We start from the raw sequence: 11,437 nt of genomic DNA on the forward strand, positions 1-11,437 counted from the left end.
CTTGGGTTGAATGACTTCTCATCTTTAGAATTAGTCCTTAGAGAATGAGTACTTGTACTTAAAGATTGTCTTTATATACAGAACTTGAGAAGAAATTTAATTTCTATTTCTAAACTGTGTGCTGATGGATATACTATTTATTTTAGTAATGTGATTACTGTTAAACGGAATAATAAATTCATCGCATGCAGGGAACTAGAGAACGGTCTCTATGTTCTACATCCTTCTCTAGAAACTAACTTAACCGAAACTACGTCAGTCAAAAATCTAAAGAAAAGAACTCATGATACAGTAAGTCCCACGTGCTTGTGGCATTACCGACTTGGCCATATCGGTGTTGACCGAATCACAAGGCTGGTAAAGGATGGTCCTTTGGATTTTCTAACCGTAGAAAATCTTCCCACTTGTGAGCCTTGCCTCCAAGGTAAGATGAATAAGCGGCCATTTAATGGTAAGCCTGAAAGATGTACAGGCACACTTGACCTAATACATACTGATATATGTGGCCCCCTGAGTGTTAGGACTCGTAACCAACACGTGTATTTCATTACATTTACCGATGATTATTCTCGGTATGGTTACGTGTACCTAATGAGACATAAGTCTGAATCCTTTGAAAGGTTTAACGGGATAGTGTCACAATTAGCTCCTCCTACTACACCTCAACTTAAAGGTGTTTCAGAGAGGAGGAATAGGACCTTGTTGGACATGGTCTGGTCACTTCTCGTATGCTCAGAATTACCCACATCCTTTTGGGGATATGCATTAGAGACTGCTATCTACGTGCTGAATCGGGTTCCAACCAAATCGGTTCCGAAAACTCTATATGAACTCTAGACCGGAAGGAAGCCAAGTGTTAGACACTTGAAGATTTGGGGTTGTCCTACGCACGTTAAAAGAACGAGTGCGGACAAGTTGGAATCCAAGACTAGTCGTTGCCTATTTATAGGCTACCCAAAAGATTCGGTGGGTTATCTATTCTATGACCCAAGTGAGCAGAAAGTGTTTTGTAGTCGAAATGCCCAGTTCTTAGAGACCGATTACATCCTGGACACCCATCGTCAGGAAATAGTTCTTGATGAGGAGAGCTCAGGAGCAGTGGGAGATGTCCCACAAGTTCCAGGTAGTAACCAACCTAGAAGATCCACTCGGGTATCCAGGACACTAGTCTGATATGGTTATGACCAAGACAGTTACCTGGTGGGAAGCCTTGACTAGTGAGGAGGATCTCGTGACTTATGCGGAAGCTATGTTGGACATAGATTCCCAAAAGTGGGTGGAGGCCATGAGAGCTGAGATGGACTCGATGGAGGCCAAAGGAGTCTGGACTCTAGTAGATCCGCCCTCCGGGGTAAAAGCAATTGGTTGCAAGTGGATCTATAAGAGGAAGAAGGGCCTCGATGGCAGAATTGAGACCTACAAAGCTCGTCTGGTGGCGAAAGGGTATACTCAGAAAGAAGGCATCGACTATGAGGAAACATTTTCGCCCGTGGCCATGCTTAAATCCATTAGGATCCTACTAGTTGTAGCAGCATACCATGACTACAAGATTTGGCAGATGGATGTCAAAACCGCGTTCCTAAATGGAGATCTTAGAGTTCTCCACGAAAGCTCTTGGAGAAGCTTCCTATATACTGGGTCTTCGACTCTATAGAGATAGATTGAAGCGGATAATTGGATTATCTCAGGTTGCTTACATTGACAAAATTGTCAAAAGATACAGCATGGAGAACTCTAAGAAATGAAGTGTTCCTTTCAGGCACAGAGTCACTCTCTCCAAGAAGATGTCTCCCAAGACGTTCCCTATGCCTCAGTCGTAGGGAGCATCATGTATGCCATGCTATGCACTCGCCCTGACATTGCTCAAGCGGTGAGTGTGGTAAGCAGATTCCAGGCCAACCCAGGGCAGGAGCATTGGACTGCTGTGAAGAACATACTCAAATACCATCAAAGGACAAAAAAGTTTTGTCTGGTATTCGATGGTAGTTCACTACAAGTTCTAGGGTATATTGATGTCGATTTCTAGTCGGGTCCAGATGATAGAAAGTCTACATCTGGGTATGTTTTCACGATAGGATCATGTGTTGTTTGCTAGAAAAGTAGCAAACAGGGGTCCACTGCAGATTCCACAACCGAGGCCGAGTACATTGCCGCAAGTGAAGCTGCCAAGGAAGCCGTGTGGATGAAGAAATTCATTCACGAATTGGGAGTGATTCCGTCCAGCACATCACCCATCCTGTTGTTGTGTAACAACAAGTTTTTGTCATATATAATTAGTACCTAGTTTGTTAATAAATGTGAGTTATAATAGTTTAAGTCTTTTATCCATCCCTTCAATATGGAGGCCCTAACTTCATTTGAAGCCATGCCTTCCTCAAATTTGGCTCCACTTCATAAAATGTCATAACTCGACTTTCAGACTCAGCTAAGAAGTCATATGCTTTCATCAAAAATGCCATTGAACATCCTTCTAGGCTCATAACATTGGCATACACCTTTTCCTTGCTAAATAAACCAAACCCTCTCTCAACTATAGATGCAAGTCTCTCGAGATGTGTAGCAATGTCTTGCACTTGTTCGACAACAATTGCAGCATATGACTTCCGTTTTCCTAAAACTCTTCCTTCTGCAAAACTACTTCCCTCCACCGGCTTTGCTTGAAGGTTAGGATCTCCAGAATTCTCAGCCTCATCAATGTCATCAAACACATGCTCAACATTCGGTGTTGCACTAGTGGCAGTTGCAGAAATTGCATCTTGCTTATTTAGCTCCTTGGATGTAAAGGTACCATTTCCAATCACTTGATCATTTCTACATACCAATGCCAATTGGTCATAGTTTGGAATGCTTTTTCATCTAAACTGCTTTGCCTCTGCATGTGCCTGCTCATTTACCATGGGAGTTCCATAATAAGTCACATTTCGTACTAATAAGTCATCTTTTATATAATTTGTAAACCAAGTGTTTAAAGTATAAGTGTTGTTAATCTATTTTACCTCAATATATGTAGCCCAAACATTAGGTGTTGCATCTATTGTCTTGGTTGAATCATTCTATGCAAAGCCACTTTGATTCAAAAGGATTTTTAATATTACAAAATTCCACTTGATTGTTTTTAGCCTATTTCGTATGTGTCCTTTAGTACATTCAACTGAAAACTTAGTGCTAATAGCACGTGCCGCTGCAGTGTAAGCCAGTGATTTGAAACTTTTGTCAACCTTGTTTCCAAGATTGACCTGCTCAACAAGTGTGTCAATGAGTAAATTATCCATGTCTTGTGTCCAACTCATATTTGTTTTTCCAGTCTTGTTTTCAGGCTGAGAGCTAGAAGAGTCCATTTCTGTTTCATGCCAATCAAATGAACAATGCAAATCAACAATATATATCCATAACACCAATTAATACAAGGTATTTGTGTATAAATAGCAATAGGCAATTAATAAAATCAAACATCATAATCAGTTAAAGAAGTGAGTGCACACAGAAAAGAAGTTATACAACAAAAGTTATATTAGAAAGAAAGAGTTAAACAACAGGAAGAAATTAATGTCGAGCCCTAGATTGATACAAGACATAATCAGCCCACATTTGGGTAGCTATTTCTTCTCTGAGACGAGTTCCTTCCCTTGATTGTTCATTTCTACTAGCTCGTTGAGATAGTTGGGAGATTTGTGTATTGTCTGCTCTATCATCATTTAAATCATCAATTCCTACATCATCCTCAGTATCAACTGCTTCTTGATCATACTGGCGCATGATGAAAACATACGGATCCACACCCATGACATGGTTGTGTAAGATGCAGCATGCAGACACAACCTTCACCTGTGACTTAAAAGGGTAATGTTGCTGAGATACCAAGATTGGAAAGCGTTTCTTCAATACCCCAAAGATCCGTTCAACGGCATTTCTAAGTGATGAGTGTCGAAGGTTGAACAGTTCTTTTGGGTTCTCAGGTTGATGTGCACCCCATTCCTTTAGATGGTATCGTGTGTTTCGATATGGTGTAATGAACCCCGTCTTTAATGAAAATCCTGCGTCTACAAGATAATATTTACCTATTTAAAATATAAAAAGTTAGAAAACACATACTTAATTATTAAATAAAAATATCTCTTGTGAGAGTTTATTACTACCTTGAGGGACCTCTAATTTATGCTCTCTCCTCAGAGCATTGTTAAGCATGTGAGAATCTGATGCGTTACCCTCCCAACCAGGTAATACATATGTGAACAACAAATCGAAAGTGTAGATTTACGACCTCGAAACCTAGCAACATCAGTAGAAGGGACTTTCACAGGGAGGTGTGAGCCATCGATTGCCCCAACACAATCATGCTAGTAGATTTAAGTTTTTTATTATTCATTTTTTTGGGTGTATACGTCATAAAGAAGATTTATCACTTAATTACCTTGAAATATGGCCAAAAATCATGTCGATTTCTAATTTCTGGAGGTGTTTCAGTATCACTTGGTTGAATCAAGTACCTATCCTCCAAGCTCAACAAAGCATTCAATACGTTGTTGAAATGATGGCTCACAGTCTCACCAAACCGACTGAAATGAAAGCCCATTGTTCTATTCCTAACATTGTGTGCCAATATGTGTAGGAAGCGTGCCACTTGTTCTTCTACCGTGCACCTCATTGTATCATGTATTCTTCCTGTCTCACGAATAATCTTGCATAGCCTTGTAAAGGTTGCTTTCCCCATTCTCAATTGGTTATAACAATCTATTTCTTTTTGTCCATATAATCTATCCAATAAATCCCTTCGTTCAAAATCCCGGTTCACAGATGGTTCCCTATCAATATAATCCACATATTCTTGCAACAATGAAAATGTAACTGCAACCGTAGCAGTTGCAGCCCCAACAATTTCATAAAGCAAATTTTGCTCCATCTATCCATAGAAAATAAATAAATAAATTGGGGAATTCATTCTAGAATGCCTATATAATTTACATGCTGGAAAAGTAGTCAATGAAAAAAAAAATAAGAGCAACCATTAACCAAGAAAAGTAGTCAATGCCTAAATTCATTTTACAAATTAAAATTGCACGTAATTGTAATAAAAGATTTCATGAAAAGTATAAGTCTAGTCATTTTCCATCCTTTTTGGGATTTAAAGCTATCATTTGATATCTTCAATGACTTTCTATCATTTGATATGGAAACCTATGGGTTGAAATGAATGGACATTAGGATAAGGTGTTAAGCATAATTATTCAACATTTGCTTTTTAGAAGCAAAGGGTTTTATAGGTGTTCCTACTTAATGGAACAATGATGAAGCCAGGAATCTTTAAGCAACGATTAGAACTGGGTACAGAATCAAGGAACAAATTCTGCAAAATTTTCAGTTTCTGCTGTTTGGTTCATTTTAGTGGAATCCAGGGACTAGTTGATTTCAATCTCATAGAAATGAATTAGGAGTGGTATTCAATTTTCTTTTAACTGCAGTAATAAAAACACCATCTTACACATTCCAAGGATGAAACTGACCCAACATATATCACCTCATGATCTTCAATGCCCTGAATAGATATCAAATACCTACCTAGCCATTTGTTCACAGTTTCACACACACACATACAAAAGCCTTCCCAGTCCAAGAGTTATAATACCTTCAAAAGCAAAATGTAAACTACATTTTCATTTCTTGGTTTTCTCAAGAATATCCTGTTATTGGCGTCAATCTCTCAAACTTTTTTCTGGAGGGGGGGAGGGACCTAATATGATCCCACCTAAAGAGTATATATATATATATATATGTTCTCAAGTTCTATTTACTGTCTTCGGTGATCTTCAAGCTTATTTTTTTCTCTTCTTTTTGATCAGTAAGCAGATTTTTCATTTTTTCTTGCATAAACAATATTAACAGAGAAATAAATAATTGCTAATTACAGCTTTTAGCTGTTAGTGATGCTGCTCAAGGCACACATTTGGGTTCTTGGGGCAAATTGACTGAAGCAACTGCTGAGCCAGTTCAGCAATTTTCAGCTGTTGCTCGTAAGTGCTTCTTTGCAACTCTGGGTCATTGGACTTCCTTGAGAGTTCATTTAAACAAGGAACATTTCTTTCCAAAAAAAGAAGAAGAAGAAGAAGAAAAAGTTGTAGATCCAGTTTGCAGTAACACCATATTTCTATCTCAAACTACTCATTTCCTACTCCTTCCTCTAGAATGTAATTCAAGTACAAGCAACACAAAAAAATATAGTGAAACCAAAGGAACATTCCACTGGAAAATTAATTCATAATTGAATACTATAATGTTACCATCCTTATCTTCTTTACAAGTTTCTTTCTTGTCAATTGCCTCAACATTCACAACTATTTACCTTCCTTACCTTATCTTCAAAGTTCCAGTTCCAAGCAATACCAAACAATATAAAGTTAAAGTGAATTAAAAGAGTGCAGGTTATTAGAGGATACTAGGATAGCACCATTGAATAAACTAGGAAATCAAAGTATTCTTGGAGACAGAATTGTCTTTGCAACAAAATTCTGTCTTGTGGGTCTGGGTTATGATACATCTGCATCAATTTACACTTTAGTGGTGACACTGGATAAGACCATAAATGAGATCTTATGGAGATATAACATCCTAGCTGTCTCAACAATCTTGGAAATTCATAACAAACAGAGAAGATTTTTTTTTTTTGGTTCTAAAATGTAAACAAGATATAAAAATGACAAATTTTGTGGCATAAAAATATTTTTAAATGGTAAATGGATGAGCAGAAAACATAACATGAAGAAAGTAAATTTCTAACAGACTATGGGACTGGAGTCAATGTCAGGATGATATTATGACAAAACCCTTATAACTTGTGGCAATGCAAAGGTGCAATGCTGTAATATGAAAACATAACTGGACAGCTGAAAAGAACTAGCCATTCACTCACAAAATTGCCAATGCACTCATTACCCAGGTACTGAAAATGGCAAATACATGTAATATTTTTCACATAACAAAACCTAGAAGATTTGGATGAGCATTCTAAAGAAGGATTTGTAACCCAAAAAAAAAAAAGAAAGAAAATAGTTCTCCCATTTAACTTCAGTTCAATTAGATCCAATTCACCAGACTTTGTGGTACACCAACTTTGGTATCCTGTAGGGAACTATACATGCATGCATCTATCATTGACAATAGGTAAATCAAAACATCCAAAGAACCACATGCAAAGTAGATGTACAATTTGGCAGGCTCGGAATTTTTTCAAATTGGACTATCTGATTTGCACCCCTAATATACAATGTTTGGAATCCTTCTCTGAGACAGTATACTAACTCTAAGTTAGAAAAAAAAACACCCAAGAACATAATATGATCTACTATAGGTTGAATTGGTAAATGATAGAACCTGAAAATAGAATATTACTAAAACCAAGCTTTCTCAAGCTAACTAATTTGGTCCATAAACTCTTTAGACTTCTAAGTTATAGCTACATTGATGCCAGTGGTTGGATGGTCATAGAGTAATTCAAAATTGTTTATAAATTCAAGTTAAGAATACCATCAGTATAACAATTAATCATCTAATCCACCATATATCCATTTATTTCATAAAAATAGAGAAAAAACTTTAACAAAAAAATATATAACTTTGTTATTTGTCTCCCCTCTGTTAGGTAGTTGACTTTCCAAATTATTTGTTGATAGAGTTTTTCTTTTCTTTTCTTTCTGATTGGGTTCATAGTATCGGAATCCCACCTTTTCTCCTTTCCCTTCTTATACAAATAAAGACATTTTCTTAATTGGTAAACAAGGTCAATAATATTTGTTAGTATAGTTAATAAGTTAATAACTAACTACAAAGGGAGCAAGATAAAAGAAGATACAAACAGAAGAAATAACAAAGAAACACCCTAAGGCTGTCATGCTACAGTTTCCCTCTACATCCATATAGAGAGCAAATCTCCCTAATGGAGTGATTCAATATTCCAATGCAACTACCTCCTGTCCACCCCTTTTCTAGTCAAAGATCACTAGAACATGAGAATATCTCCTAATCCAACTGAACAATGCGTTCCCTCTGACTGCTAAAAATATAACTTCTTTAATATAGTATATCATTGGATCCTTAGTTCATCTCTTCCATCCCTAAACCAACTCACTACTCTCCAAGAATCACTTCTCCAATCTCAGATACCCAAGGGCAGCATCAATAAAGAGGCCTGATATAGGACAGATTGGGGGGTTCTACAACACTCAGATCTGGTGGTGGGCTTCAGAATGCCAAAGTTGGGTCACTAATGGTAATAATAAGATGGAGAAGCAAGTAAACAGCTTGATTTCCTTCAAAAAATGACAAGGGATTAGAAATAAAGAGCAAAACTCTTGCCGTGAGAGTAAACATCAAAGAGATGTCACCAAGGAGAAAAAATAAGTTGGAGAAAAAAGAAAAGTATCTAGCTCCAAGCAGAATTTACTAAACCAAATTTTTAATCTTTAAATAAACTCTTTTAATTTGCAATTGCAATGACTCTATTTATGGAAGGCTTGGGTCTCCCTTTACAACTTCCAAACTCGGATAGGAAACAGACTCAAAACAGTTTCTGATTACTTCAAAATTAAGTCAAACCTATAGGTAGGGGCACTTCAATAAGGAAACTTTTAACGAGTCATAAAACTTTACTAATCCTACTACAAGTAAAGAAACCAAAAACAACTTTAGGAAAGACAAAAAAATAGAAATACTCAAATCTCGTCAGATTGACACCCTATCAGTAAAATAGCCATAGCTCACTCAAAACATGTTGGATTTACACGATCTTGGTCTTGTTGGATATATAAATCAATAACCCTTATAATAAACACATTAACACCAAAATCATGAAAAGTGAACAATTTTTCACCCTCAAAAATAAGATAAAAGAAAAGTGGCGTGATTTCATCTTTAACTCTTAAAAATTCTAAAAGCTGTCTAAAAAATACACTTAAATTACATGACTCACTAAGGTGACCTACCCTATTATTAAGACACTAACAAATTAAAAAAATAACTCCTGAATACTCAAACTAACAAAACTCAAATAACCCCAAACCTCTGAAATTGCCGTTAGTGCAACAATTTGAAGAAACTTCCTATCCTATCAGGCCTTTTTTATTGAAAGTATAAGGTAAAGTATTTCATTTAAAAAAAAAGGGCCAAAATACAATTAAGTCTCTGTGCAATGAGAAGCTGTACAAAAATAAACCATCAACCCAATACACCCATCCCTCAAAATAACTAAAAATTCCTTACAAAAAGGAAGTCTGAATCAAAAAAGGAAGAAATATGTCTATTTCTAAATAAAGGATGTATTGCCAACCAAGAGCAAACCATCCCCATAATCCTGTTCAGAACTTCTTCCTTTGAAGAGTGCTTTCTTTCGAAAATAAACCTCTAAGATCTCACCTCATGATTCCTAAAAACTCCTCATACACTTGAAACCCAGATTCCATCAAACTTGAGCTTGATGGAGCCATAATAAGGGGGAGTCCAATCCTGTACAAGATTGTCTTTCAAAGTAAAAGAAAATGCAAGAGCCAACCAGCCTCTACAATATCATTGTTAATAAAATTCCAAAACTTCTCTCTAATATGAACCCAATGAACCACTCTGATGGTGATAAGATCAATGAAAATACTTTGATCCATAAGAATGCTGCCCTTAGATTTACACAAAGAAAGGGAAAAAAGAACTCCTAGCAGAACTGTGCAAATCCAATGAACAAAGCCCAAGGATATCCTAAAATTAACAAAAAATGCATATAAATTATGAGTGAAATCCTCACTTTCCAACCACAAAAGAAGGCAATAAGGGTTCTAAGAAGAACTTGAAGCAAATAAAAAAACTTGCTTGTACAGGGAGCTGCTCACAAAGTCATTGATGTTAAAGTCACAAGACAAATCATACCAAATTTTATTTAGTCATAGCATTAATCTCTATCCAAAATGAAGACAAGCTTTGACAATTTATAATGGCAACAAAAGAGGGAAATAAGAAAAGGAAAGACATTGGAACAGCGCCGCAACCAAAACCAAAGGAAATAAGCTTTGACAATCTCTATCCAAAGGAAAGACGAAGACAACTTCTGGCCTTCTGGGCCTCTGCTTAGACTAGCGCCGCAACCAAAACCAAAAGCCCTAAATTTGTTCGAGGTTGGAGGCACAGGAAACTCAATACTCTCTGAGCATCTTCGGGTGGAACCGACTCGCGGAGGTATGGAATAATGGAACGAAAAACAACAAAAAAATGGTAGAACAGGACCACTAGAGAGAGGGATTCATGGATCTTGTCTTACCTTCCACAGATATGGCCGGAGAAGCTACCGGAGATATGGCCATTGGAACAGCGGCTTCGAAGGGGAGACGAGCTTGTCGACTTCTTGCTCTGACAAACTTGATAGATTTTCTTAGCCTTTTCTTTTCTCATCGGGGTCGCACCAAAATGGTGCGATCCCGCTAACTAAATTTTGGGATCCCGCGTCCCTCTAGTTCTCATTTCAAAACACTGTTTACCAGTAAACAAACACAAGAAAGAGATAATCATTCGGGAATATTCCCTTTTCTCATCCCTTTCTCAGTAATCAAACAGACCCTTAGAGACAGATGGGCAAAACTAGAAAGTAACACCTGACCCTTAGACTCGATTATGATACTTCACTAGGTGTCAGATTGGGCTGTCTTTGATATGTCAATCAGTGAGATCCTTAGCGGGGGTCAAAACCTGAGTATGTTGGGACAGTCTGAGAATTCATCTGAGTGGGTGATCATAGTGACAGGATCAGCCCCTTTGTCGGACAAAGGTAATGATCGGGAATGCACTCTCTCTGATGGGAACCAAACTGCCGGCAGTTGATTTCAATCATTGGAATTTTGTTTTTGCAAAATTTATATATATGATATATAGGTATTTTCGTTTTCAAGTTGTTTGCAAGTGGTTTTAATTCCCGGGATCCATGTGAGAAGAGAGTGCAGCACTGTTCCTTGCAGCCGAGGGAGAGGTCCTCTCTTGTCAGGCAGTGCTTGATCATTATGGGCTGAGAGGTTAAGTGTAAGGCCACTTAGGATAATACCTGATGGGCTAATCTTGCACCTGCCCACAGTCCCTGGGTTTTTATAAGATGGCTTAGCCCAGGGACCACTTAGTGTAAGTGTTGGACCCATAGGGTATGGGTCCATGTGATGGGTTCAGGGGTTCATTGGGCTTCTTAGTGAATTCGGCTAGGCCTTGTAATAAAGGCTGGGCCGAACCCAATGTGGCTGGTGTATAGATCAATGCTTGGGTCCCACACCATACAAAGAAGCCCAACTGGGCAGTAGATAGGAAACCAATTGAGCACTGATTACTTAATGGGCCAAAAGCCCATTTCGAACTGGGCTGATATGATCACCCACTTATGGGGCGGATCTGAGATTAAGGTTAGCAAAAGGATTGGGCCTTTAAC

The 11,437-nt window shown here is 37.7% G+C and overlaps 1 protein-coding gene across 1 annotated transcript; it reads right to left on the minus strand.

The window, feature by feature from the left end:
* Positions 1–3,260: 3,260 nt before the first annotated feature.
* LOC148800573 (uncharacterized) lies at positions 3,261–10,442 on the minus strand. Its single transcript, XM_088902870.1, has 2 exons — positions 10,292–10,442; positions 3,261–4,058 (listed from the first exon to the last, which is right to left on the minus strand). Exons 1-2 carry the CDS (start codon positions 10,332–10,334, stop codon positions 3,544–3,546), a joined length of 558 nt encoding a protein of 185 aa, XP_088758996.1. The 5' UTR covers positions 10,335–10,442; the 3' UTR covers positions 3,261–3,543.
* Positions 10,443–11,437: the final 995 nt, after the last annotated feature.

The sequence above is a fragment of the Nelumbo nucifera genome, chromosome 4, assembly GCF_055504915.1.
Source record: "Nelumbo nucifera cultivar China Antique chromosome 4, China Antique-T2T, whole genome shotgun sequence".
NCBI classification, from domain to species: domain Eukaryota; kingdom Viridiplantae; phylum Streptophyta; class Magnoliopsida; order Proteales; family Nelumbonaceae; genus Nelumbo; species Nelumbo nucifera.

What these genes read in the sequence shown, in the direction of transcription:
- LOC148800573 (XM_088902870.1), bottom strand. Translation starts at nt 10,334, where the DNA reads ATGGCCATATCTCCGGTAGCTTCTCCGGCCATATCTGTGGAAG. An exon ending in TCCGGCCATATCTGTGGAAG is followed by an intron (nt 4,059 to 10,291) that starts GTAAGACAAGAT and finishes TATTTTAAATAG; the next exon opens with GTAAATATTATCTTGTAGAC.